The sequence below is a fragment of the Panulirus ornatus genome, chromosome 14 (genome assembly GCF_036320965.1).
Source record: "Panulirus ornatus isolate Po-2019 chromosome 14, ASM3632096v1, whole genome shotgun sequence".
Lineage (NCBI taxonomy): Eukaryota > Metazoa > Arthropoda > Malacostraca > Decapoda > Palinuridae > Panulirus > Panulirus ornatus.
In genome coordinates, this window is record NC_092237.1 from 53,587,182 (window position 1) to 53,612,689 (window position 25,508).

A 25,508-nucleotide genomic window follows, 5' to 3' on the forward strand; every position below is an offset into this window, starting at 1 on the left:
GTATGAATTACACCTAACACTTCCTTCATGGTTATACATGCACACTTTCGTTATAAATACAGTATTTCAGAATGTTACAGAAGTGGGAGTGGATGACCGAATACTATTAACCAATGTAGTGTTCATTAATGGTTACCCAACCATGGAAAGAATCTTTGATGACCGAAAATAGATGAGTGTGTATATATATATATATATATATATATATATATATATATATATGTGTGTGTGTGTGTGTGCGTAAATTTCTATTGTAGGTCATTGTGAATATCCACGATGGCTTGGGATAGCTGGACGAGAAAGATGGAGACCTTAACTTGAGCCTCCTTCCAGTACACCATCTTGGGAGCTATGGAAAAAAAAAAGGTGATAATAAAATACTCCAACTTCACTCACAGTGTTATTACAAATATTACAAATTATACATCTACCACTGGAGCTTTGCCCGGCAGCTTGCAAGCGCATCCTAGCCATCTATCTGTTGGCGACGAACTCTCAGTTGACTGAAGTTGATAATACGTTGAGGAATTACGTTATGCTTTTTACCCGCCTCTCTCCCCAGTTGAGAATATTTCCCAATTGGAGGCTTCCAGGATGCGATTGGTCAGTGTTCCAAGTTCAGATTTTTGAAGACTTTACAGTTTCATTCGTCACTTTGACCACCATCTTGTGGCTCAACTTGTCGCCAGGTTTGTAAGGAGGGGAAGTATGGCAGAATATGTTCACAGATTCCCCCGTCCTTTTCAACTAGAGAATTACCCACTAGTGACTCTCTGCTGTTATTTTATTCATGAGCAAGTCATTGTGTTCGTGATTTATTGTGTATAAGAAGCAAATTACTAATACCCACTCGACAGTAGTTGTCACACACACAATAGGTGTCATACACGCACACATTCTCGGTGAAAAAATTTGCTATCACCAATGTCCTTTGAATCTTCCGTTATGCTGATCCTGTGAGAAGAGACTTTTCACATCGACAAATCCCTGTACTTCTGTTGATTGATTTGGTCAGTCTGTTGAGAACCACATGGTCCCCGAAATGACGATGTGGACGGCCGGTACGGAGTAGCTGCTGGTCCTGCATCTTTTAGAGTTCTTCTCGACCGCCACCTGGCTCCGCCTTCACCAGGTCAGGGTGGAGAATGAAGTTCTCCTTGGTCGGCAGCGACGCGTGGAACCTCCGCATCTGAGACAAGACAAAAATACCTCAGGCATCGGGTGAGTTCAACCCTCAATGTGTGTGTGTGTGTGTGTGTAATTCCCTACCGGTACTGTGCGGGAAGGGACTTGTACACTCATGGGGTTAAGTTACTGGCAAATGACACGTATCAGAACGGGGTTTTATCCTTACACAAACGACAGAAGTGGATCTACCTTTTTTTTTTTTTTTGTTGAGCAGCTGGAAAATTACCAAAAATAATTTCAATACGTGGCCATGGTGTAGTCACGAATGCCTATCATTAGCGTATTGTCTAATGGGAAGATGATGATGATGAACAGGAAAATCAACTGACGAGAGTTGTGCTACTGTGCATGAACATGTATGCAAACTATTTATACTTAAAGGCAGTCGCACCTGGCTGCTCAACCATGGTAGCATTTGATACTTGATAAGTCAGATGATTCAATATTTCTTGCATTTTCTAATGATTTGCCTCTATTCATCAACAACATAACCAGAAATATGTAACAGAAAAAAATAAGAAATTCTCTTAATCTGAAATAAATTTTTTGTAATCGAAATTTTTTCGTATTTCGTTTATATTAGATTGGTAACGTACAGCTGTAAGGAACATAAAGTAGGAGTTTGGGAAACCTAGAATTTCCAATAGCAAATGTTTACCCACCTCCTGGCGCTGGTCGGCCTCCATGGTGGGATTGAGCTTGAGGGCAAGGTACTGGAGGTTGTCCTCAGTGGAAGGTTCCCAGGTAAATCCAAGAGAGTCGTCCGGGGTCGGATTCCTGAAGGAGAGAACCTATCAAGGTCATCGCTTATAGCACCTACAGGAGAAGATGACTCCTCATCAGGGTCACTGCTAATAGCATTCACACAAGAGAACCCAGTTAAAAGAGAAGGTCTCAGCTCCAACAGGATCATCCCGGATAGAGCTTAAACCAGTATTTCTGGTGTACATTAAAGTCCCCTTTACAGAGGATGTCAGCGTATAGCTATAAAGATTGCAGTGCCTCTCGTAGTACGAAGTAAAAACTGCCAAGGAGTTGTGCACGGTTGGGAAAATGGAGAGGGTAAGGAGACATGCGAAATGCAAGAGTATTATCCAGTTGGTATAGAATGGCTACCCATTGACTTCCCCCATTACCCTGTCTCAGCGAAGTTGGTCCAGAGGGTCGTCATGATATCTCTCAATGCCAGGTCCTCCTCTTGCTGTAGGTCCCTGAGTGGCTTTGGCGTTGACTTGGAGTCAAAAATCGGTCCACCCCAGAACAGATAGAATAGGTCGTCGCCGTGAACTACCCCTGCGGAGGAAACCACCACGGTTCATCAGATCTTAGCTGGAAGGTAAAACTGCTTAAGGCAATCCTTAACGGTAATGATCCTACACAAGGTGTCAAGTTACATGAAGTGATGGATGGATGGTAAGACCTCATAACAACCTTCAGTGCCTCACAAAGCCGTATAAGAAATTTTGGTTTACGTTAGAAGTGTTTCTTTGGTCATATAAGAACGTGTGAGACATGCATATGACCAATTAAGGGACGGATATTATAGACGTCCATTAATTAATGAGATTATCTGACAGAGCATTGGCTAATCCATTTACAGTGTCTCGGATGACTAAGAAAACCCTTTTCATTAATACCTTACAAACTAATGTAATAATGGATGTTGGCAAATTTCACACCTAAAGGGCAAGCTGATGCATCTATAATCCTTCATTTGATTTTAAAAGGCGCCAGGCATTTGCGATGTACAAGATTTCAGTCACTGAGACTATGATTAATGAGCATCTTCCTCCAAGCTGCATCTCTAAATAGAATTCAGATTGTGCATTATAATTTGTACTGTTATTTTCTTTTGAACTACTGTGAACACTTGCAGCCCTAGTTCACATAGGCATCTCATGGTGACGAGGAAAAAAAAAAAAGAGCATCAAGTCCGATTGATTCTAGTGTATGGCTCATGGTTCCTTGTTGTCTGCCTTCTTATATGGCTTTGTGTGTCTCTCCTGCATACCTCTCAAGGAGCTTTGCATCAGAATTCCGCTGGAGATCAGGGATAGCTCCCCCATACCCTGGCAGCGTCTACAAAATCCTGCCCCTCCCATCTTTAAGTGATATTCGGAAACATTTCCTGTCTGCGCTATACATGTAGGCAGAAGATACCACCAAATTTCTGCCACATCTTCCCACCGGAACTTACACTTTTTGTCGTCCTTCTTCTCGAAGAAATCGCTCAAGGACATCTCCCCTGTGTGCTGCAGCTCGTACGTATAGACCTTCTTGTTGGGGTGCTGGTTCCTGGCGTGGTACATGGCAGCCCAGTCGACACCAGCGAAGAAATGCCGGGCACTGAACGCCTGCAGGAGGAGGAGGTAACGAATGAACCTTTAAGTCTTGCCTTTGATCGCTGGAAGAGGATGCAGATGCTACGTATGATACTTAAAATTTGTCTAAGGGATTTGGGGATTTTGGAAACTATTCTGGAATGTTGATATGTTGTTTAAGAATTATTTGTCGAGGGTTGTTTGAAGTTCTAGATATATTCACATTTTAAAAGACAGGTTCTTGACTTCCTCCAAAATTCGTAAATGTTTTCATGTCTCTTTTTTTTTTTTTCCCCCTCTCATGATCCTTTGTGTTTCAATTAAGGTTCGGCCTTGATGTGGACTTTTGTCCGTGACTGGAACCTCCAACATACAAAACCTGTAGTTGATTATTCATATGAGTAAAGACAGGAGGATATTCAGAATATAATTTTGACAGTGTAATTTATATAAAGTAATCAAGAGATAATGACACTAGTTTTACGTATAGTTTCCAGTATATGAATGTTCGAAAGAATGTAGATATATTTTCCCTCTTTTTCTAGACTAGTGACTTGTATGTTAGAAGCAAAGAGCATTGAGAGGCAGATTCTCTTAGTCTTATTGGACCAACTGTTGACCATGAAGGAAGTGAACTATAAATCCTTCCCAGTATTAAGGAAAGATTCCCTCATAATCCCCCCGCACCAACTCAAAGGTAAACATAACAAAGATGGAAACCACATGAAACACAGCACTCGGAACAATCACCGGCTGCATAGCAACCATAAACATTCAACGTCTGCATTACGAAACAAGAAGCGACCAATACAATCTCACCCAAGTATGTTCGGCACCCTGATCTTTGAAGCAGCATTTCATGCCCAACCACAACCACTTAAGAGAAAAGTGTAATCCCTGCTTCAAAGTTACTTAGGTTGAAATATAGGCAGAAATTGCAGTTTGCGTATTAGCATTGTTGAATTTAACCAGGCGTTCCATACGTCTGAATTATGAGAGGAAGTACAATCGGTAAAGGAAAAAGAGTGAATGTGGGGAGTCATGAGGAGTGAAAATGAGTTAGTGTAAAGTAGAAGCGTAGGTGTAAATTAAATTTCAGATTCACGGAAGATGACTCACGAAGAGAAGAAAGAAGGTAGGCGACAGGACATAGCCCTGGGGAACAATAGTGTTGATGGGGGTATGATGGTTACATCGCTCCACCAGCGAAATGACCAGAAGGAAAACAGCATATTGGTGAACAGAGGAGAGATGATGAGGTCAAAGAGAGAAGCTTAGCTAGCAGTGGTTCGCCTTGTGATACGCCTGAGATGTCGAGAGCTGCAACAAAAGATTCACACCCGAAAAGCTAGTGGCATACCAACCTTAAGTACATCTTCGCTTCGGGTTTCGTCGAACTTCAGTTCACCTAAATATCGCCTGTAAATCTGGGTAGCGACGTCGGTTGGATGGTCGTCCTCGTGGCACTGGAGGCTGGCAGGGCCGACCAGGGAGAAATTGGTCTCGAAGACATCTAGCAGCTCCCGTCTAACGTACATGGCTGAAGGGTGAACGCAAGGTGAAAGAGAAGATAATAACGAAGTTAATACTTTGTTGCCAAGCAAGGAAGAGACGTTGGAAACAAAGTCAATTTGCAAGTATTGAAATACTGTAATCGTTTTAATGGTAAATAAAGTCAGATTTGTTGCTCAGCGAGTTTAAAGCTCATTCCTGTTGCTGAGGGGCTAAAGAGGCCAAAGATACACTCAGACACACACAGTGACCCGCATCAGTCAACAACAGGACATTGCAACAGTTACAACCACATCATCACACTCAGACGCTACCAAGAGGGCTCAGATCTAACTCGGTGTATACTACTACCTATGGTATAGACGTACTTCTTTACATCTTCTCTGAAATGTTTCTTGCTTAACTTCATGTCATGGTCTTGGCGAAATGAAGGAACTCTTGTCTGTTGCTACTGCTGAGATTGTGAACCTGTCAACCCGGGACCTGTGTGTGTGTGTGTGTGTGTGTGTGTGTGTGTGTGATTAATATTGGTGTAATATTGGAACGAGTGCCATCTTCGTATGGCTTCATCCCATAACCTTTCTCTACCATTTTATGAATCTTTAAACTTTTCAACCATTTTTGCATTCATCCAGTGATGACTGTTAATAACCTATTTAGTACTAATAGTAAATAAACCTGAGTTAATGTTGGAAAACCATTTTCCAGTTTCTTTCAAAACGAGCAGATTCGGACTCCCCCACTGGTAATGGACACCAAACAGTAAGAGAACCTCAAGCTAAAGAACAGAACAGTAGACTCACGCATGGTGAAGAGTCCTCCTTCGTTGGCCGTGACGCCGGTCATGATATCAACGTGCTGGTGACGCCCCTTCCGCACCAGTTGGCTCGGTTCCTCAGGCAGGTAGTCACCGTCCATGCGAGGGGCTAGCCGAATGGGGAACAAGAACCAATCCTAAGGAGAGAACCACAAAACTAACGAGACTTGGTATTGTCATTACACTCTCAGTAACCTCTAACTTGCGTCATGGCTTTTCAGTTGTTGACAGTTGTCCTAAATATTTACCCTCACTATACCTCAGTAGAGGAAAATTCAGTTGAATTCAGTGACTTATATACCCTACATATCTTCAGGTTGACTGAATCCCCAAAACCTCTCTTGACACCATTAAAAAGGCAAATGTCATTCAGGCACAGGTCACCTCACAAAACTACACCGGGACGGTGTTTATAAAAGGAACTTCAAGTGCATTTTTCTTCTTGAAATAGATTGAAATACCTAATATATAAGAAGAGAGAGAGAGAAGAAAAAGAACTTACGTTCAGTTCAGAGGCGTACAATGCCAGTTGAATGGCGTCAAGACTCTGTAAACAAGTCAAAAGAGCCTCACTGCCCTCCGATGTACTACATCCGAAAGCCTCGGCGACTCTGTCCTTGACCGGCGCGGCCGACCAAGTGAACGCCCATGGGCAAAGGGACGACCCAGACTGCATAATAGCGCGGGAGAAGAGGCCTGGACATGGATGACATGTATGATCAAACCTTTAGTAACCTATTGTTTGAAATGTAACGATCTCCATTCTATATAGCATGAGGACATCTTGAAACATGGCAATCAACAATAGCTCCTGAAATGCAAAGAAGGATTTCTCTCCTGAACTGTAAAGGGGAAACTAATGCAGTACAGTCATTCATTTATTACTTGAACAGCCTATCTTTTAAAGCAACTTGGGGATTCCATTGCTTAACAGAAAGTCAGGACTTTCGACTAAGTGTATGAAATGGTTATTTAGAATTTAGAGAGAGTAGATCGTGTGCCACTAACTTTATGCTTCAGTTCTGTGTGATCATATGTGACGACCATTTGTACCGTAGGGGGAGAGAGTTTTACATTCGTGTTGCCCCGTCTCTTAATCTTGTATAATACGTACCATGTTTTACTCCCATGGGTGTATGGGCACACACACATTGGATGTACTAAGAGATCGCAGAATTCTAAAGTTTGCGCCATATACTTTGTGACGACCCTGCAGACGCACTCTCCCTATGTTCCACTCTATACTTGTTTACCTAGCGCCTGCCTCACCTTCAGACTTGGGTGAGAGAATGTGATAGTGCACCGAGGCCCCGCCAGCGCTCTCGCCGAAGATGGTGACCCGGGTCTTGTCGCCGCCGAAGTTGTGGATGTTCCTCTGCACCCACTGGAGCGCCAGCGTCTGGTCCTTCAGCCCGAAGTTGCCCGGGATCACCGAGTCCTCAGTCGACAGGAAACCTTCGTCAGGGTAAACACAGTTCTGAATGAGTAACTTCATATCGAAATTCTTCTCTTTTCTAAGTCATGAAGACTAAACGTAATATTACTCAGTTTCAAAAAAAAAGGAAGACAGAGATAATGACGCACTGAATACATTCTGGAATGCATTTTTTATTTCAGTCCTCAAATGACATAAAGGAAAATAGTAGAAATGATAGCTTCTCTGTTCATTAGAACAATATGAGAAATAGAGAGGGACCAGGCTTGTAAAAAAACAAATCCTAAGTTATTCTAACAACAGCAGAGTCATGGAAATCATCATTGTCACGTAAGGATCCACCAACGTTTGAAGGTAAAAGGTTCAGCCCATAACAGAAACGTGGAAGTAATGAGACAATGTATTTCCGAATACTAACATGCAAGATTGAAGACACTGTGATCAGGGCCTCATACCTGAGGAGAACCTGGTTCTACTTATATGATTATGAATTTGCCTAAGTGTGGACAGCCAACTCAAAGGAACGACCTGTTCGGCTGGTTAGTGGATACCTAATATAAACCATTTATAAGAAGCCCAACCCTGAGTCGTCAGTGAGTACTTACCCATGATGCCCAGCCTGTACTGTATAGACACGATCACGACATCATGGTTGAGGAGGACGTGGGGCAAGTACTCATTCGTGCTTCCAGCGAAGAACCCGCCGCCGTGGATCCACACCATCACTGGCAGGTTACTGCCCTCCTCAGCTGACTGCAGACCATCAACTATATGATTACTTAAAACATTGGTTCTCTATACGATGAGTGTGGGATGATACTATGACTTGAACACTTTACATCTCTTGTAAGCATAATTCCTTTCTGATGGAGTTTAATCTAGCGTGATGTTTCATGGAGGCCGACAATATATAAAGAGTACTATTGTATGCACCACTCCCCGAAGAAGTTAGCGAATCTCACCTCTGGCGTGAAGACATTAAGGTAGAGGCAGTCCTCCCTACCCACATGGACATCTGGGAGGCCTATGACAGAGATACCGAAGGGGATCTGAAGGCAAGGTTCCGGCATGGTAGACCCGTCCAGTACGCCTTCCCACCGCTCTCCAGCCACGGGGTCCTGCAGGAGGCGCAATCAGGAAGTTATCCCATCGAGAAAAGGTATCTTCCAATTCCTACTCCTGTAGAATACGTCGTGATGATGATATTAGTCAGCTTAAGAAATGAGATCCTTTAACCCCCTGTGCTCCAGATGTTATCAATATCGAGTCGACTAAAGCAAGGCTCGATTCCTTTTACTGCAGATTATATCATGTGTTTGTGTTAAACGAGGAGATTCTTGTTTCCCCTCCTCTGCCAAACATGAAGCAATGGCAACACCCAAAGATGGCTTTTCACTCCTGCTAATGTAAAACCTTCATTATAAACCAAGGGAGCTCTTCTTTATCCCCGTACTGCAGGTGAATATCGCTAGTAAGGTAACTTCAAGACTAACAGTAGTACGTCTATAGTAAATATTCTCAATAGTCCCCAAAGAAATTACAGTTGGAAGTGATGTATGATGTTACTGTATGAGGTCTTTCACTTTCCTGGCATTGAAATACCCTTTGACAATAGTAATATTTAGCCGTTTTATGGGGAAATCACTCATGAAAATAAGCAACTAATTCAAGGTGATACATCTCATATCATATCTAATCTATAAGTACACAAACATAAAAACATTGTGTAGTGAGAGACACTGGCTTAAAATCAATTAAAAGTTTTTAGTGCAATCCATCATATTTTTGTAACTGTCAATCATAAAAAACGGGACTTTCTCCTTGGTCCAATATGCACTGCACTAGGTCGGGGTTTGTTGTGGACTGACCTTGAGTCTCAGCTCGCCTACTGGAGGCTTGGCGAAGGGAATTCTATGATATGAGTAGAAGGTCCTCCCCTTGGTAGACTCCTCCTTGACCCCAGCCACACGTCCTTGAAGAGTGTTCGCCACCGGGGCCTCATCAGCCACCGCCATCACCGCTACCACCACCAACACCAACGCTGCCACCACATTCATCTTCCAACTGGAGCGTATACAAGTTGACGTAAGTAAGAGACACTACCTTCTTCATTCGTCAGTCTTTATGAATAAGAATCTTGAGATGATCACGGTCAGTCGATTCTCCAGTGATGAAAAATGTATAAAACATTTGAGATATTAATGCATTCACTATATACATAAGATGAAGACGAAAAGTTTACCAAAATAGTTTACTACAAGTTCCTGAACACTTTTTTAGATTTTGTTTTCATCTAAAAAGTAATCTTTAAGTATTTTTTCCACTCGCAATATTCACTAAATCCAGTTAGCATATATATATATATATATATATATATATATATATATATATATATATATATATATATATATATATATACGAAAAACACACACACACACACACACAAGCATGGAAGCCTTCTAGCCGATGTTAGAACTGTAGAGAAAACACAAGACATTTCGTTCCGAGTGTAACACAACAGCCAACCCTCAGTATTGGAGTTTAACACAGCGGCCGACCATCAACAACAAAGCATAACACAGCAGCCGGCCATCATCAGAAGGCGACTAAGAGAGGCAGGTGGGAACGGGGAAAGACCAAGAAATCCTTCCCTCATGCATTGTGAGCCACGAAGAAGCTCCAGCAACCTTTCCTTCAAAGGCTCGGTCATCTTCCCTAAGGAGAGCGAACAGGTACAGTAAAATCTAAGTGTTTTGTAACAAGTTATCAGCGTAGTTGTTTTTCAGGAGAGAGAGAGAGAGAGAGAGAGAGAGAGAGAGAGAGAGAGAGAGAGAGAGAGAGAGAGAGAGAGAGAGAAACTCCCAGACCTCACGGCCACCTTCCCCAGCCTCCCAACACTGACACTTCCCCCACCCACCCCACCCCACCCTTCCCTCCTCTCCCACACTCACCGCTCTCCCTCCCCACCACCACCTAATCAGCACATAATCCCGCCTGAAGGTCAAGTGACTGTCACCGCCAATGATAAGAGCGGCTCCCGTGACCAACCGACGATAGACTTTATCTATGTCATCATGATCTCAAGTGGTCGAGTGCCTGAACAGAAAAGCTTCGTGGTAAGAGTTAGATCATGTAGGTATGGCCGAGGAGGGGGCCTAGGATCCTTATGCCCTGAGCAATAAAGTTCGTCTATCTATTCATCCTCATCTCTAGTCGTTCATCCATTCGTCTGTTTTCCCCCCCGTTCCTTTCATCTGTTCACGCCTTAATCTCTTTGCTTATCCGTTCCTTCGCTCTTCGTCTCGTTCGCCCATTTTGGGTTTCTTTTTTTTCAGTGTTACTGTCCTGAAATAGAGCTTCTGCAAGATTACTGTGAGGGAGAGAGAGAGTCAGCCTATGTTAATTCCTTCCAGAAACATTCCTGACCTTAAAAGGTGCCTTTTAGATGAAGGAATTCTTGTATTACATTTACCTCGCTTGACGAACACCGTATTCCTAGCAATGCTAAGTAGCACCTTCATAATGTTCTCAGATGACATCATAGTATTCCTCTTAAGATGAGTGGACAGGAGTTTAGATAGCGAACAGACACTTTTATTTCCAACGGCACACAGTGAGAACACTCTCAGCAACCTCCCCAAACTCGCTTAAAGGCGTCGGTCATGACCCTCTGAATGCGTCTCTGAAAAGCGCTAAGCTTTGCACAATAGGCTCACAGTCGCATGTCGACATATAGTTTGGTGAATTCCGCGGGGCCGTGTGAGCCGCCGTCACACCGCTGCTGGTATAATCCCTTGGTCTGTTCTGTTGTTCGTTCACACAGTCCTCCGTCCATCGACTCGTTCCTCTGTTTACCCATCGCCTGGCTTATTCGTTCACCCCTCTCGTTGTTCATCCATTATCTCCCCCATTTGTTGGTCTTATCCACTGGTCCATCTATCCGTCCACTTGATGGTTGGTTCTATTCGTTCGTCCACCTATCTGCACATCCCATTTTGTCCATTGGCGTTGCTCTACTTCTGCGTCTTAGATCTACGTAGGACGTTACATACACCAAGACGCCCCAACCGCTTACCACATCCTCCACCGTATCACGATAAATCGTACCTCCTGGACTTCTGAGACCTAAAGTAGCCTTGATCTCGAGTACCTTGATACGCAAGTTACCCGGAAAGTGGGAGAGCTTAAGCCTTGGATTAAGTTTCGTCACCACACAGCTCAGACCTAGCTCCCGCGACTCGCAGCTTAGATTAAAGCTTCTGTAATTCATATAGCTAAAACTAAGCTCCTGGAACTCACAGACTATACTAAGCTTCTGAAGGAAACAGTTTCAACTATATCATTTTCTTCAACGTGCAGATTAGCCTAAGCTCTTGCAAGACAAAGCTCCAACAAAGCATCTGAAACTCAAAACAAATGAAGCTTATGCAAGTGAAAGACCCAAGTTTTTTTTTGCAACCCAGAGCTGACAATCTCTTCAATTAATACGCTTAGACTAAGCCTACGCAACTCAGCTCACACGAAGCTTGCGTAACTCACAGCTCGGACCCACGTAAGGGAATCCTCTGTTTTCTTATCCTCTGACGCTTTGTTATATGACCTTCGCTTTGGAGTCAAGAGAGAGACTGTCAGCCTTCTGCAAGTTACACAAAAAGCATGTTTGTGCTTAGAATACAGAAGAGCACCCAGTGTCCTTGCTTGCGTGTTTGTGTGAGTGTGTGTGCGTGTGTGAATACCACTTTGTTACAGGGAGAGTTTTACACTCGTGTTACCTAGTCTCTTAAACTTTATGTATGTATACACACACACACACACACACACACACACACACACACACACAAAATTGATCGCCGTTTCCCGCGTCAGCAAGGTAGCGCCAGGAAATAGACGAAGAATGGTCCATTTACTTATATAGACAAGTATATACATAAACGCCCATAAACGCACATACATATACATATACAATCAACATATACATACGTATGCATACACATACACACAGACACAGACATATACGTATCATGTACATATTCATACGTGCTCGCCTTCATCCATTTCTAGCGCCACCCCGCCCCATAGGAAACAGCATCGCTACCCCCCTACTTCAGCGAGGTAACACCAGATTAAGACCAAAAAAAACGCCACAATCATTCACACTCAGTCTCTAGCTGTCATGTGTAATGCACCGAAACCACTGCTCCCTATTCAATCTTTAGACCCGTAAATGAGACATGAACTCACTGAGCACATCAATCAGATAATCAATACAATAACAAGAGACTGAAAGCACACGATGACATAACAAAAGCTGAATCCTGCTCGTACGGCCTTGGCAGTTCGGTTCAAAGTCAACCCGGCTGTTTAGACACCTCCCCAGCATTCAGTTGCCCGTTCCGTCTAAACGGACAAACTAAAAGAAGTCAATAGAGTTGAAGTCCACAGTCGAGAGAGATAGGAAACATGGATGTGATATATATATATATATATATATATATATATATATATATATATATATATATATATATATATATATATATATATATATATATATCTTGTGGAGGCTAAGGTGAAGATATGTATGGGTTTTCAGAAAAGAAGAGTGAATGTTGGGGTGAAGAGGGTGGTGAGAGTAAGTGAGCTTGGGAAGGAGACTTGTGTGAGGAAGTACCAGGAGAGACTGAGTACAGAATGGAAAAAGGTGAGAACAATGGAAGTAAGGGGAGTGGGGGAGGAATGGGATGTATTTAGGGAAGCAGTGATGGATTGCGCAAAAGATGCTTGTGGCATGAGAAGAGTGGGAGGTGGGTTCATTAGAAAGGGTAGTGAGTGGTGGGATGAAGAAGTAAGATTATTAGTGAAAGAGAAGAGAGAGGAATTTGGACGATTTTTGCAGGGAAAAAATGCAATTGAGTGGGAGATGTATAAAAGAAAGAGACAGGAGGTCAAGAGAAAGGTGCAAGAGGTGAAAAAGAGGGCAAATGAGAGTTGGGGTGAGAGAGTACCATTAAATTTTAGGGAGAATAAAACGATGTTCTGGAAGGAGGTAAATAAAGTGCGTAAGACAAGGGAGCAAATGGGAACTTCAGTGAAGGGCGCAAATGGGGAGGTGATAACAAGTAGTGGTGATGTGAGAAGGAGATGGAGTGAGTATTTTGAAGGTTTGTTGAATGTGTTTGATGATAGAGTGGCAGATATAGGGTGTTTTGGTCGAGGTGGTGTGCAAAGTAAGAGGGTTAGGGAAAATGATTTGGTAAACAGAGAAGAGGTAGTAAAAGCTTTGCGGAAGATGAAAGCCGGCAAGGCAGCAGGTTTGGATGGTATTGCAGTGGAATTTATTAAAAATGGGGGTGACTGTATTGTTGACTGGTTGGTAAGGTTATTTAATGTATGTATGACTCATGGTGAGGTGCCTGAGGATTGGCGGAATGCGTGCATAGTGCCATTGTACAAAGGCAAAGGGGATAAGAGTGCTCAAATTACAGAGGTATAAGTTTGTTGAGTATTCCTGGTAAATTATATGGGAGGGTATTGATTGAGAGGGTGAAGGCATGTACAGAGCATCAGATTGGGGAAGAGCTGTGTGGTTTCAGAAGTGGTAGAGGATGTGTGGATCAGGTGTTTGCTTTGAAGAATGTATGTGAGAAATACTTAGAAAAGCAAATGGATTTGTATGTAGCATTTATGGATCTGGAGAAGGCATATGATAGAGTGGATAGAGATGCTCTGTGGAAGGTATTAAGAATATATGGGGTGGGAGGCAAGTTGTTAGAAGCAGTGAAAAGTTTTTATCGAGGATGTAAGGCATGTGTACGTGTAGGAAGAGAGGAAAGTGATTGGTTCTCAGTGAATGTAGGTTTGCGGCAGGGGTGTGTGATGTCTCCATGGTTGTTTAATTTGTTTATGGATGGGGTTGTTAGGGAGGTGAATGCAAGAGTTTTGGAAAGAGGGGCAAGTATGAAGTCTGTTGTGGATGAGAGAGCTTAGGAAGTGAGTCAGTAGTTGTTCGCTGATGATACAGCGCTGGTGGCTGATTCATGTGAGAAACTGCAGAAGCTGGTGACTGAGTTTGGTAAAGTGTGTGGAAGAAGAAAGTTAAGAGTAAATGTGAATAAGAGCAAGGTTATTAGGTACAGTAGGGTTGAGGGTCAAGTCAATTGGGAGGTAAGTTTGAATGGAGAAAAACTGGAGGAAGTAAAGTGTTTTAGATATCTGGGGGTGGATCTGGCAGCGGATGGAACCATGGAAGCGGAAGTGAATCATAGGGTGGGGTAGGGGGGCGAAAATCCTGGGAGCCTTGAAGAATGTGTGGGAGTCGAGAACATTATCTCGGAAAGCAAAAATGGGTATGTTTGAAGGAACAGTGGTTCCAACAATGTTGTATGGTTGCGAGGCGTGGGCTATGGATAGAGTTGTGCGCAGGAGGGTGGATGTGCTGGAAATGAGATGTTTGAGGACAATGTGTGGTGTGAGGTGGTTTGATCGAGTAAGTAATGTAAGGGTAAGAGAGATATGTGGAAATAAAAAGAGCGTGGTTGAGAGAGCAGAAGAGGGTGTTTTGAAATGGTTTGGGCACATGGAGAGAGTGAGTGAGGAAAGATTGACCAAGAGGATATATGTGTCGGAGGTGGAGGGAACGAGGAGAAGTGGGAGACCAAATTGGAGGTGGAAAGATGGAGTGAAAAAGATTTTGAGTGATCGAGGCCTGAACATGCAGGAGGGTGAAAGGCGGACAAGGAATAGAGTGAATTGGATCGATGTGGTATACCGGGGTTGAAGTGCTGGCAGTGGATTGAATCAGGGCATGTGAAGCGTCTGGGGTAAACCATGGAAAGTTGTGTGGGGCCTGGATGTGGAAAGGGAGCTGTGGTTTCGGACATTATTGCGTGACAGCTGGAGACTGAGTGTGAACGAATGGGGCCTTTGTTGTCTTTTCCTAGTGCTACCTCGCACACATGAGGGGGGAGGGGGATGGTATTCCATGTGTGGCGAGGTGGCGATGGGAATGAATAGGGACAGGCAGTGTGAATTGTGTGCATGGGTATATATGTATGTGTCTGTGTGTGTATATATATGTGTACATTGAGATGTATAGGTATGTATATTTGCGTGTGTGGGCGTATGTGTGTGTACATTGTGTATGGGGGTGGGTTGTGCCATTTCTTTCGTCTGCCTCCTTGCGCTACCTCGCAAACGCGGGAGACAGCGACAAAGCAAAATAAATAAATAAATATAAATATATATATATATATATATATATATATATATATATATATATATATATATATATACATATGTATGTAGGACAAGATATACAGAGCATCTCAACGAGACAAAACAATACCTGAGAAATACCAAAAACTTACCGACTAAAAAGCATTAGGGAATCAAGCAAATGACGTCGTAAAGAGCGTGGCGGACGACTGAACTACTGAATGAGCAAGATAAGCGGTGAGAGCTACGTGCTGCTGCTAACCCTGCTATTTTAGCAAAATCTCCTAAGTACTCATTGGTAGTCTCTCTCTCTCTCTCTCTCTCTCTCTCTCTCTCTCTCTCTCTCTCTCTCTCTCTCTCGGCAAGAAGTTGATTACATAATTCGCCTCCTCTCTACATTATATCGTTTTCTTATTCCCACCCCACCACCCCTCTCTTCAAAGTATGGCTGGCTTTCGGATACTTCCAAATCACCATTATGACACCTTACTCATTCTACATATGATATGTTAATAACATCATCGTTCACTTCAGCTTACGCTAGAACGTCCAATCTTCGTCTCCATTTCTTGCCTTGCGATACGGTAACATTGAAATGCTGTTCTTAGAACACCAGTTCTTTAACGCACAGTTCACAGCTAATTGAGCAATTCAGGTTAAAAATGACTAAGCGGCTCGGTCTAGCGTTAGGAGATTGATCGGTCATTAGTACAGGTGTACCCGTGACCTTCAGGACAAGTCGCTAGGTCGACCAGACAGCCCAGCCCAGGCGGTAGGAGTTTGACCTGTCACGGATACAAGGAAAATACTACTTGGCGGGGTTTTCTGGTCGGCCTATTTCAAGAACAGGTCGACCAAACAGCCCTGTCGATTTCCTAGCCCTCGCTCGTCCCCTGTCCTCGTACATTTGTGGAGCGTTCTACTGTATCTGCTTCTTTTCCTCGAAATGGGAAATCCGCAAAAACTTTCGTTCATGTCGTTTCATCCATCACACACCACCGAGAATCACCAGGAGAACCCATTATAATAAAAAAAAATATGCGTTACATAAAAAAGTTATAATGCATAAGGTATAGATCTGCCCTTACCTACATCCAACACCAGTTTGTTCAATTGATTATGCGTGTCTCTGTGCATCCTAAACAATCACCAGTTAAGACTAGAAAACATTGGTATTAACTTCATACCCAGGCAAATGTATCCAGACACGTGCCGCATGGAGGGTACGCAGCCGCCTAGGTCCATACACAACAACACGCTGTTCTATTTTGAGCAGCGTACTCACCTGATGGTGCTTACGACTAGTGTACCCAGAGCGTACCCTTACCTCAAGGTCTGGTGGGTCCGAATGGCAAGCACAAGCACGCACGCATCCGCCGGCAGGGGAGAATGCCAGCCAACCACCGACACCCCGCACTGACTGTTGCCGGGTAGATTGGAAATTTTCACCTATGATGCACACACTTCTCTACGCTTTTCGTCTGCGTTTGTTTCTATTTTGATAGTCTGTTTGTTGTCTTTTTCCATTCAGTTGTTCGTTTCACTGTTGAGATTGTCCTGAGGAGGATTGATCGATCACAGAATGTAGAAAGCGAATAGTGATAGAAAGATGGCCATCTGGCGTCACGGGGAATGACGGTGGACGCAAGCACATGATATAAGTCCTTCTTCTATCGGCTAGAGTTGCTTGATTCATCATGCGGGTTGGATTATCTGTACACACACTCAAACACACACACACTCGCACAACGTATTTCCTCTTTAAATCGACTTCTTTCTGATGTAGAAAGGGTCATTCGATCATTATTTTTTTCTCTAGATAAATCCAAGATATCATTAGATCATACACGTCAAGTTCTGCGACGAGTGATGGAATCACTTTTAGTTAGCTTTCGTAGTGTTTCAGTGAATATCGTGATTAGGTCGTATTACCATCTACCCCTTACACTCTCCTCTCTATTCAGATATGAGATCCTGTTGGAGGACGATGGTCATCTGAACCACTGCATCACAGACCGCGGGAGCAAGACTGCTACAAAACCCTGTGGTCTGACGAAATATTACATAACAGAGGACGCCAGGCGAGAGATCAGGCAGGTCGGAGTTATTGGGGGGAATGGTGGGTTGTTGAGGGAGGGAGGGAGGAGGAGTAAAGAGAGTGAGAGTGGCGAAGGAGTAGAGCGAGAGGATAACCACGTAGGACTGAGAAGCGAGGATGCTTATGGAAAATGAGAGGGGGAAATGGTAAGTAAGAGGGTGGGGTGAGGACCAGTGAAAAGACGTTGATGAAAGAGAACGAAGAAAGTACGCAGAGAATACGTGGGCGGGGAAGGAAGAGAGGAGTGATGAGGTAAAGAAGAAGAGATGAAGTAGGTCAATGGACGCAATAAAGCAAGGAGAGGGAGAATGGGAAGATTTAAGAAAATTGCTGTTTCTATTCATCTGATTCACAAAGTGAAACAGATGGCCCTAAACCATGGCAAGAATGAAACAAATGGTCATCATTATCTGTTAAATACGACTTCGGGAGATTCATTCAGACGAAGGAAGAAAAATGAAAGAAGTCTGCATATCATATATACAGTGGATTCGAATTTAGATTTCAAATGTTTACTCTCACGAGAGAATGAACACCCATCCACAATACGGTTTGGTGTCAGCAAATAAATACAATAACCCAGTCAGATACTACAAGTGCGTAAGGGCCAAGAGATCTCTAGGTTCATTAAGATAGTAAGTGCCCAGACCGATGACGCTACGATAAGCTGCCAGAGATACGACGATCCTAGACTCATTCCAAAATTTCAGCATACAACGACAAGATTGAGTTATGATTTTTTTTTTTAGCCATTTTGAAAAACGGATACAGAATTTCTGAAGTGGTATTAAAAATGTTTAAGTTATATTTTCATCCTGTGTCACTAAAACAGAACGGGTATTGCCCTAATCAAGGCCATCTCATTAGCGCTTTCTCTCCCTCTCTCTCTCTCTCTCTCTCTCTCTCTCTCTCTCTCTCTCTCTCTATATATATATATATATATATATATATATATATATATATATATATATATATATATATATATATTCCTATGAGTCCACGGGGAAAAGGAAACAACATATATATATATATATATATATATATATATATATATATATATATATATATATATATTGTGTGTGTGTGTGTGTGTGGATCCTAAGCCATGTACCCATTTTATCGACCAGCCCTTAAGGGAGAATGATCTATTGAGTTGACAGTAGATGGACCGCCGCAACCAGGATCCAAACCTATGCGGTTGACCGCGGGCGGGCCCGTGAAAGCGACGGGGGTCAGCGACGTTAACCGATACACCACGAAGGTCCGTTGTGAAAAGCTTCTAATGTGATGGTAACTTACACGGTTTATAGTCAGTCCCTGGGATTAGGTAACACCCACAGACATACTTTTCTTCTTCATGTCCGGGGTCTTCAACTCTATATGTGTGTGTGTGTGTGTGTGTGTGTGTGTGTGTGTGTTCTCGAATTCCAGATTCGTGGGTTCAAAACCATGATTACAAAAGTCACCTGTGGCTTGTGCTGTATCACTGTCACTGGACAAAAGGATTACGATCTGGTCGAAGAATGTGTCAACCACAAAGGAAATTGATTATTTCCTCATTACTGATCGTAGCGCAGCCCTGGAGGTGCACCAGTCGCAAAAAAGAGGTAGTGGGGTCTCTCTCTCTCTCTCTCTCTCTCTCTCTCTCTCTCTCTCTCTCTCTCTCTCTCTCTCTCTCTCTCTCTGTGCCATGCCAAGTACCCAGTTTCTCGACCAGACTCTCGGAGAAAGATAACGAACTGGATGGTTGTGTACGCCGGCCTCCGCCCAACGAATGCGTCAGGACCACTAACGCTAACTGATACGCCGTGGAAGTCCCTCGAAGGACCCGCTTCCAATGAGGCTATAAGCCTACTAGTCGGGATCACAGGTCAAATTAGTCTGGTAAAGTAATGCGTGCGACTACCTTGTTAGATGACTAAGAGAACATTTGAAGAACAGGTGTTCAGTGTCTTCGTGTTCAATGTCTTCAGTGTGGAAGTTGTATCTTGACCACTAAGGATCCTGTGCTATATTAAACAAACGTTTATAATTTTGAAGAAAAAAAAAGATATTGCCATAACATGGACAAGATAGTGTACCGTGTATGCCTGAGGGGTGTAGTTTCTGGTGGGTGTATGTGTGGAGTAGTGCTTTAAAACTATGACGGTGGATTTTTGTAGGAATGCAAATATACTCTGTTTGAGGTGAACCAAGTGTTCTAATAACATACTGTAATGATGCACGTTTTCTTGTTCTTTATGTAGTAATTGGGTGTTGTAATTGTTGGGTCCCATATTTTCACAGTAGTGAAGTTTCCGGTAAATGAAAAGGAAGTTGTGGCGGGAAGAGATTAAAGAAAGCTGGAGAAAGAGCTGCTCGCTGGGAGACTCCATTGTAGAGCATAAAGGTTTCAGGAGACAGTGTCGAAGGCTTTGTTGACGTCAATTGCCTCTCATAGTGTCCGAGAGGATGGTTATGGCCGATTGAAGTCATACAGGATGTGGTGTGTGTGTGTGTGTGTGTGTGTGTGTGTGTGTGTGTGTGTGTGAGGTTTGTGCGCAGGGAGGTGTTGAAGTAACTCGGCCTAAATCCGCGGTGTGCGCGTAAGAGAGGGTAACTTTAGTTGATTTTGTTGTGGATCTGTTTTTCGGGGGAGTTTGCATATTAGTGATGATGATGACCCACATAGATGTTGGGGGGAAGGAGACCTGTGGAGTTTGGAGGGTTTCAGGGTGGGTGCCATGTTGGCAAAGCTTTCACATTTTGGAAATTTGTTATTTAGAATCAAGGATGATAATAGAATCAGTCAAGCATTGCTTTGCAGCTGAGTCGAGGAGTTTTATGTGGGAGTTTGATAAGAGTTTGATACGTTGGAATGAACTGTTACAGGAGAATTTAAGGATCTTAAGTAACTTGTAAATGACAGTGGATGAGAAGGGTGGATGAGTAGTCGAAGGATGGATGAGTAGTCGAAGGATGGATGAGTAGTCATGTTTCTATGTCACGGTAGGTTTTGTGTGATTTATGAGTATGTTCATTTCTTTCTTTCTTATATAGTAAAAGGAGTCTTGTTGGTTTGGGTTAGAAGTGTCATGCAAGAGGGCTGGAGTTGTGTGGGAGACTTGGCTGAGTCACACTATCCACCAGAGTTGGATGTTGTTGTGTGAGTCGTCGTGTCAAGGTCGGAGTGTTGTGGTAGAGACTGGACGTGTTTCATGCTCTGTATTAATACGGTGAGAGCTGTTCTGTTCGAGCATTTGCTTGTTTCATGAGATCTGTATCGTGTCGGGGAAAAGCTTGGAATTTACTGCTTTGCATGGCATTTCAGTGTGTGTGTGTGTGGGTGTGTGTGTGTGTGTGTGTGTGGGTGTGAGTGTGTGGGTGGGTGGGTGTGTGTGTGTGTGTGTTTAGTGGGTGGGGGAAAGCGCAACGCTCATTGATGATGCTGTTAGAATATGATATTGCCTTTTTCAAAGGTTAGCAGTTTGCGCTAATCGAAGCCATGAAATATGATTCGCAATCATTCATCATCAAGTGAGTGATGTTGGAATTACACCAAAGCAGACAAAAAAAAAGAAAAGGAAACGAAACGCCTGTAATTACAACAGTAGATGTGTTGCTATAGCACGAAGCTCTCTACCAATCAGCTAATGGTGTTCAGGTAGAGGCTGGAGCTCTCTACCAATCATAGCAAGTGGTGACCAGGTGGAGGCTGAAGCTCTCTACCAATCATAGCAAGTGGTGTTCAGGTAGAGGCTGGAGCTCTCTACCAATCATGGCAAGTGATGCTCAGGCAGAGGCTGCGCACTTCCCAACATACGTCTTATGGGTTGGCATTGCCTAGAGCCGAGGGGACACCAGATTACTGCTGCTGACTGAAAGAATCTTTTTTTGTGTGTATGATCAGTAGGTAGATAAGAGACTGCCCAAAGGGAAGTTTTGTGGATAGGAAAAAATGATATACTGATCAGAGGAGAGTATAGGAGCGTTTAAACTCTCTGTAGATATCACACTTCTTGCCATTCCTTGTGTTAGTAAGGCCTTCGATCATTATTATACGACCCTTGACCATGATGGAAAAGACCTTTGACATTACCCTTAAGGGTTAGGTCGAAGACCAGGCTATCATACCCATTGGTCATGCTTGCCGTGCCTGTAAAGCACTGTCGAGTTTAAGACCCTCCCGTCAAGCTCACTGGGTGAAAAGAGGACCAGTAACGCAATGAGGATAGCTTTACACAGGTTCGACACTTCAACAAGGAGCATTAGCAACGCGGAATAGCATTCCAGTTCTAGAAGCGGTGTCAAACACCATTATTCTCTACAAGCAAGATGCGCCAAGTTACTGGTATCTATTACAGGAGTTCCTCTCCGCTGCCTAGATTCCTTGCCCTGCCCCGAGTGAGTCATTGTTATCTCTGCTTTCATAAGTAAGAGGCAGCATACTTTCTCGTGCCTGAGGGTCGTTGACTCCCTCGTGAGTGAGAGGCGATATGGTCCTTCATGTGTGAGGGATGTAGCCATCTCCCCCAACCTATACATGCAATATTTTTTTTCCGTTCGAAAGTCATAAATCATATATACAAGTCAGACTTCTGTCGTGGATACTCGTAAGATTAAAGATACTGCGCAGTGTTCATCCATATCTATCAGAACATGCTGTTCACATGTAAATCAGTCTTAGTAATATTACCATTGCTCATCTGGGATTCGAACTCATCGGTGGTCCAGTGGTACACTGTTCGCCTGCTGTTCTACGCAGTCTTGGTTCGACTTTCGGGTGCACATACATACGTCTATATATATATATATATATATATTTATATGGGGATAGGGGAGAAAGAATACTTCCCACGTATTCCCTGCGTGTCGTAGAAGGCGACTAAAAGGGAAGGGAGCGGGGGGCTGGAAATCCTCCCCTCTCGTTTTTTTTTTCTTTTTTTTTTTAATTTTCCAAAAGAAGGAACAGAGGGGGGCCAGGTGAGGATATTCCACAAAGGCCCAGTCCTCTGTTCTTAACGCTACCTCGCTAATGCGGGAAATGGCGGATAGTTTAAAAGAAAAAGAAAATATATATATATATATATATATATATATATATATATATATATATATATATATATATATATATATATATATATATCCTCAGATATATTGTCAGACCCACATACTTTTATAAATCACATTGAATTTCAGTACAGCTCAATCTTCACTTCATCTGTCCCTAAATTGGAGTGAACTTGATAGTCGCACCTGACATCTGTTCATCATTCTAGACATCCGTACATCTCAGACTTTAACTCCCTGACCTGACGAACTATCAAAAAAAATTTGCAGCCTTGTAAGACTTAGTGATATACCTGATTCCATCGATTCTCATACCAGAGTAAGTGTGGCTCGCGTATCCTTACTTCCAAAACTAAGTCTCCGATCAATTTTAATCTATCGTCCATGATCATTTCTTGTTTGCCGAAGGAACCATATTATGCATGATGACGTCCATGATTTTGTATACCAGTCACAAGCTGCAGTAAATAGCTTAGGACTTTCATGAACTTTGTGAGGTTTCACGCAAGCGATCATCTGTCTAGGTTCGAGGGTTCGTTCATGTATGTGTGTCCACAGCTTTATTTCGAGTCATTAGTTTCACTAACTCTCGTTATATTCTTATCAAACTTAGGAGGATGAATCATTTCAGTGATTATGAGCTCAGTTTCGAAGACTGAATATCAGTCGTTATCGAACCGCCTACGTGAACTAATGCCCGAGTCACTGCTTCATTCACCACCGTGTCTGAACGATGAAACCGTATTGTTCATCGTCCGTATCAGGTCTTGTTCGACGAACACTTCCTCTCTTTTGGCTTTAGATTATAGAAAATAGTTCTCTGTATCTGTGCGTTCTGTAGTTCCAGATCACAGTCTCTAAGTTACGCTGTATTTCGTTCGAGTTAACCGATTCTTTTTTTTTCTTTCTCTCGACAAAGACACTGTGGCGTTCTACAACAGTTTGTGGTGACCCGTCGTCTTCCAACAACCCATCTTCAACACTTAGTGTCATGAATGCGCTCCGGTTATTCCAATACTCTCTGTATAATGATCTCACGTCTCGTATTAAATACCAAGACCAGAACGACTGCAATATGAGAAGCTTAGCGAGTCATGGTTGTGTGCGTGAGGAGGGAGAGTACACACACACATACACAGTCGACGCTTACATCATTGTTCTGAAACTGTAAATGTGTGTAAACCTGGATGACAAGAAACTTGGTCATCTATTAAAGAATAATTACAATTTGTCTCACTGATTACTAAAACTAAATCCATCCCCATCTGTAGTGTTATTTGTCTCTTTGTCATCAAACATACTATTTTTTCCCTCCACGTCTGTCGACCGATTTAAGTTAAACTTAACATACACCACCAAGAACCCAGCGAGTATTTTCAGAGCGAACGGCGCTCAATGAACGAACCTGTTCACTACGCACCGAGTGGCCAGCGATGATAAAAATCCGGTACTGACATTCATAAGAACGCTTGCAGTTCCTCGCCACGTTCGTTTGGAGTTTATCATATGACAAGCATTTAAAAGCTACAAGTTAGCAAGTTGTACATGATGCTCTGCCAATTTAGCAGATTTATATAGTTAGGATAATGGCTTTATATTCGAAGCTTGCTCTTACGTAATGTTTGCAAAGACTTGTCAGTCATGTCGAGTCCCCAGTTCAACTGGTTCTGTACTCGTGAGGGTAAGAATATGAATGATAAGTAAGCAGCGAAAGCCATTCCGAATCGTGGACCCGACAGTGGAAATGAATAATGGCGAATCGTGGCATCACAAGCAGGACTGACATTATCCGTAGCAAATTAAACTTGCTAACCTCTCTCAAAGGATCAGAGCTGTAAAATATATATATATATATATATATATATATATATATATATATATATATATATATATATATATATATATATATATATATCGATTAGATGAAATTTGACAACTTAATAACTTGAACTGGCAATTGTGTAAGCCAACAATTGGATACGTCACAAGTGACCAATCAAAACGTGTTCAATTATCTAGTTACATCACTCTTTTTCTTTTTTTCTTCCTTCTACTTTTCTATTCATCTTTTTCATTCATGGTCTTCCTTCTCAATAACTACTCGTTTTTTGTGGGGGAAAATTCTTTTCTAGTTACATTCACTATCCCTGGAGACATGGAGAAGACAACACCATTCGCAGACGTACCTGTAAACAAGTGCAGATCCGAGAGACTGAGAGCGAGGTGGGCAGTTCGCTTCTTGTACGTCGCCTCACAGAAAATCCCTCGAGTTCTTGCAGGAGAGAGAGAGACAGCGGAAGTTTCAGAAAACAGGATGTTTGCAAGAGGCTGCTTGGAGTGGCTGGCAATGTATTGCAAGAGATTTCACGAAATCACTCCTTGCAAGCAGGTGCTTCTTCACGGCGCCAGTCACATTCTCTACGCCAGCACAGACCCCAGGGTAGTGCTGGTCAGGTAGAGCACCTTTTCATGGACACGGTGTACTCAGGAGGAGGTCGACGAGAGAATGAATCGTGGACACCAGCAACACGCCGGCTGGGCCTCGGCAACCGGGAGGGGTGGCGTCCATGCTGAGACTGCAGCGTAGCCAGGGTACGAAGAGGAGAGCCAAGATGGCAAGACCTGCAGAATGAAATGGTCCATTTCTGGATCTGGTGTCGTCAGGGTCCTGATGGAAACTTGTTCATCGTGACGTAAGCCTGAGGTAGTGTGTGTGTGTGTGTGTGTAGTCAGGTTGCCACAAACACAGCAGTGGCAGACTGGTATACTATTTTCACCAGGTTTTATATATATATATATATATATATATATATATATATATATATATATATATATATATATATATATTAAAATTCATTAGAAATTTATATAGGCTAT

General features: G+C 42.9%; 1 protein-coding gene across 3 annotated transcripts; it reads right to left on the minus strand.

The window, feature by feature from the left end:
- Positions 1–387: 387 nt before the first annotated feature.
- LOC139753448 (pyrethroid hydrolase Ces2a-like) lies at positions 388–25,168 on the minus strand. 3 transcript variants are annotated; one of them, XM_071669969.1, is made up of 12 exons: positions 24,818–25,168; positions 9,142–9,337; positions 8,236–8,391; positions 7,879–8,026; positions 7,108–7,293; positions 6,341–6,534; positions 5,825–5,975; positions 4,874–5,049; positions 3,386–3,542; positions 2,325–2,481; positions 1,851–1,965; positions 388–1,189 (listed from the first exon to the last, which is right to left on the minus strand). In XM_071669969.1, exons 2-12 carry the CDS (start codon positions 9,328–9,330, stop codon positions 1,091–1,093), a joined length of 1,728 nt encoding a protein of 575 aa, XP_071526070.1. In that variant the 5' UTR covers positions 9,331–9,337; positions 24,818–25,168; the 3' UTR covers positions 388–1,090. The 3 variants fall into 3 exon arrangements, with proteins under 3 accessions (XP_071526070.1, XP_071526069.1, XP_071526068.1); XM_071669968.1 differs by lacking the exon at positions 24,818–25,168 and adding an exon at positions 16,812–17,120; XM_071669967.1 differs by lacking the exon at positions 24,818–25,168 and adding an exon at positions 16,672–16,805.
- Between the last annotated feature and the right edge of the window lie 340 nt (positions 25,169–25,508).

Bases quoted from the DNA above. Each gene is read 5' to 3' on its own strand.
- LOC139753448 (XM_071669969.1), bottom strand. From the start codon at position 9,330: ATGAATGTGGTGGCAGCGTTGGTGTTGGTGGTGGTAGCGGTGATGGCG. The intron at 1,966-2,324 runs GTAATGGGGGAA...TCTCTCCTTCAG, and splicing joins ACCAACTTCGCTGAGACAGG to GAATCCGACCCCGGACGACT. The intron at 1,190-1,850 runs GTGGGTAAACAT...GTCTTGTCTCAG, and splicing joins AGGCCGACCAGCGCCAGGAG to ATGCGGAGGTTCCACGCGTC.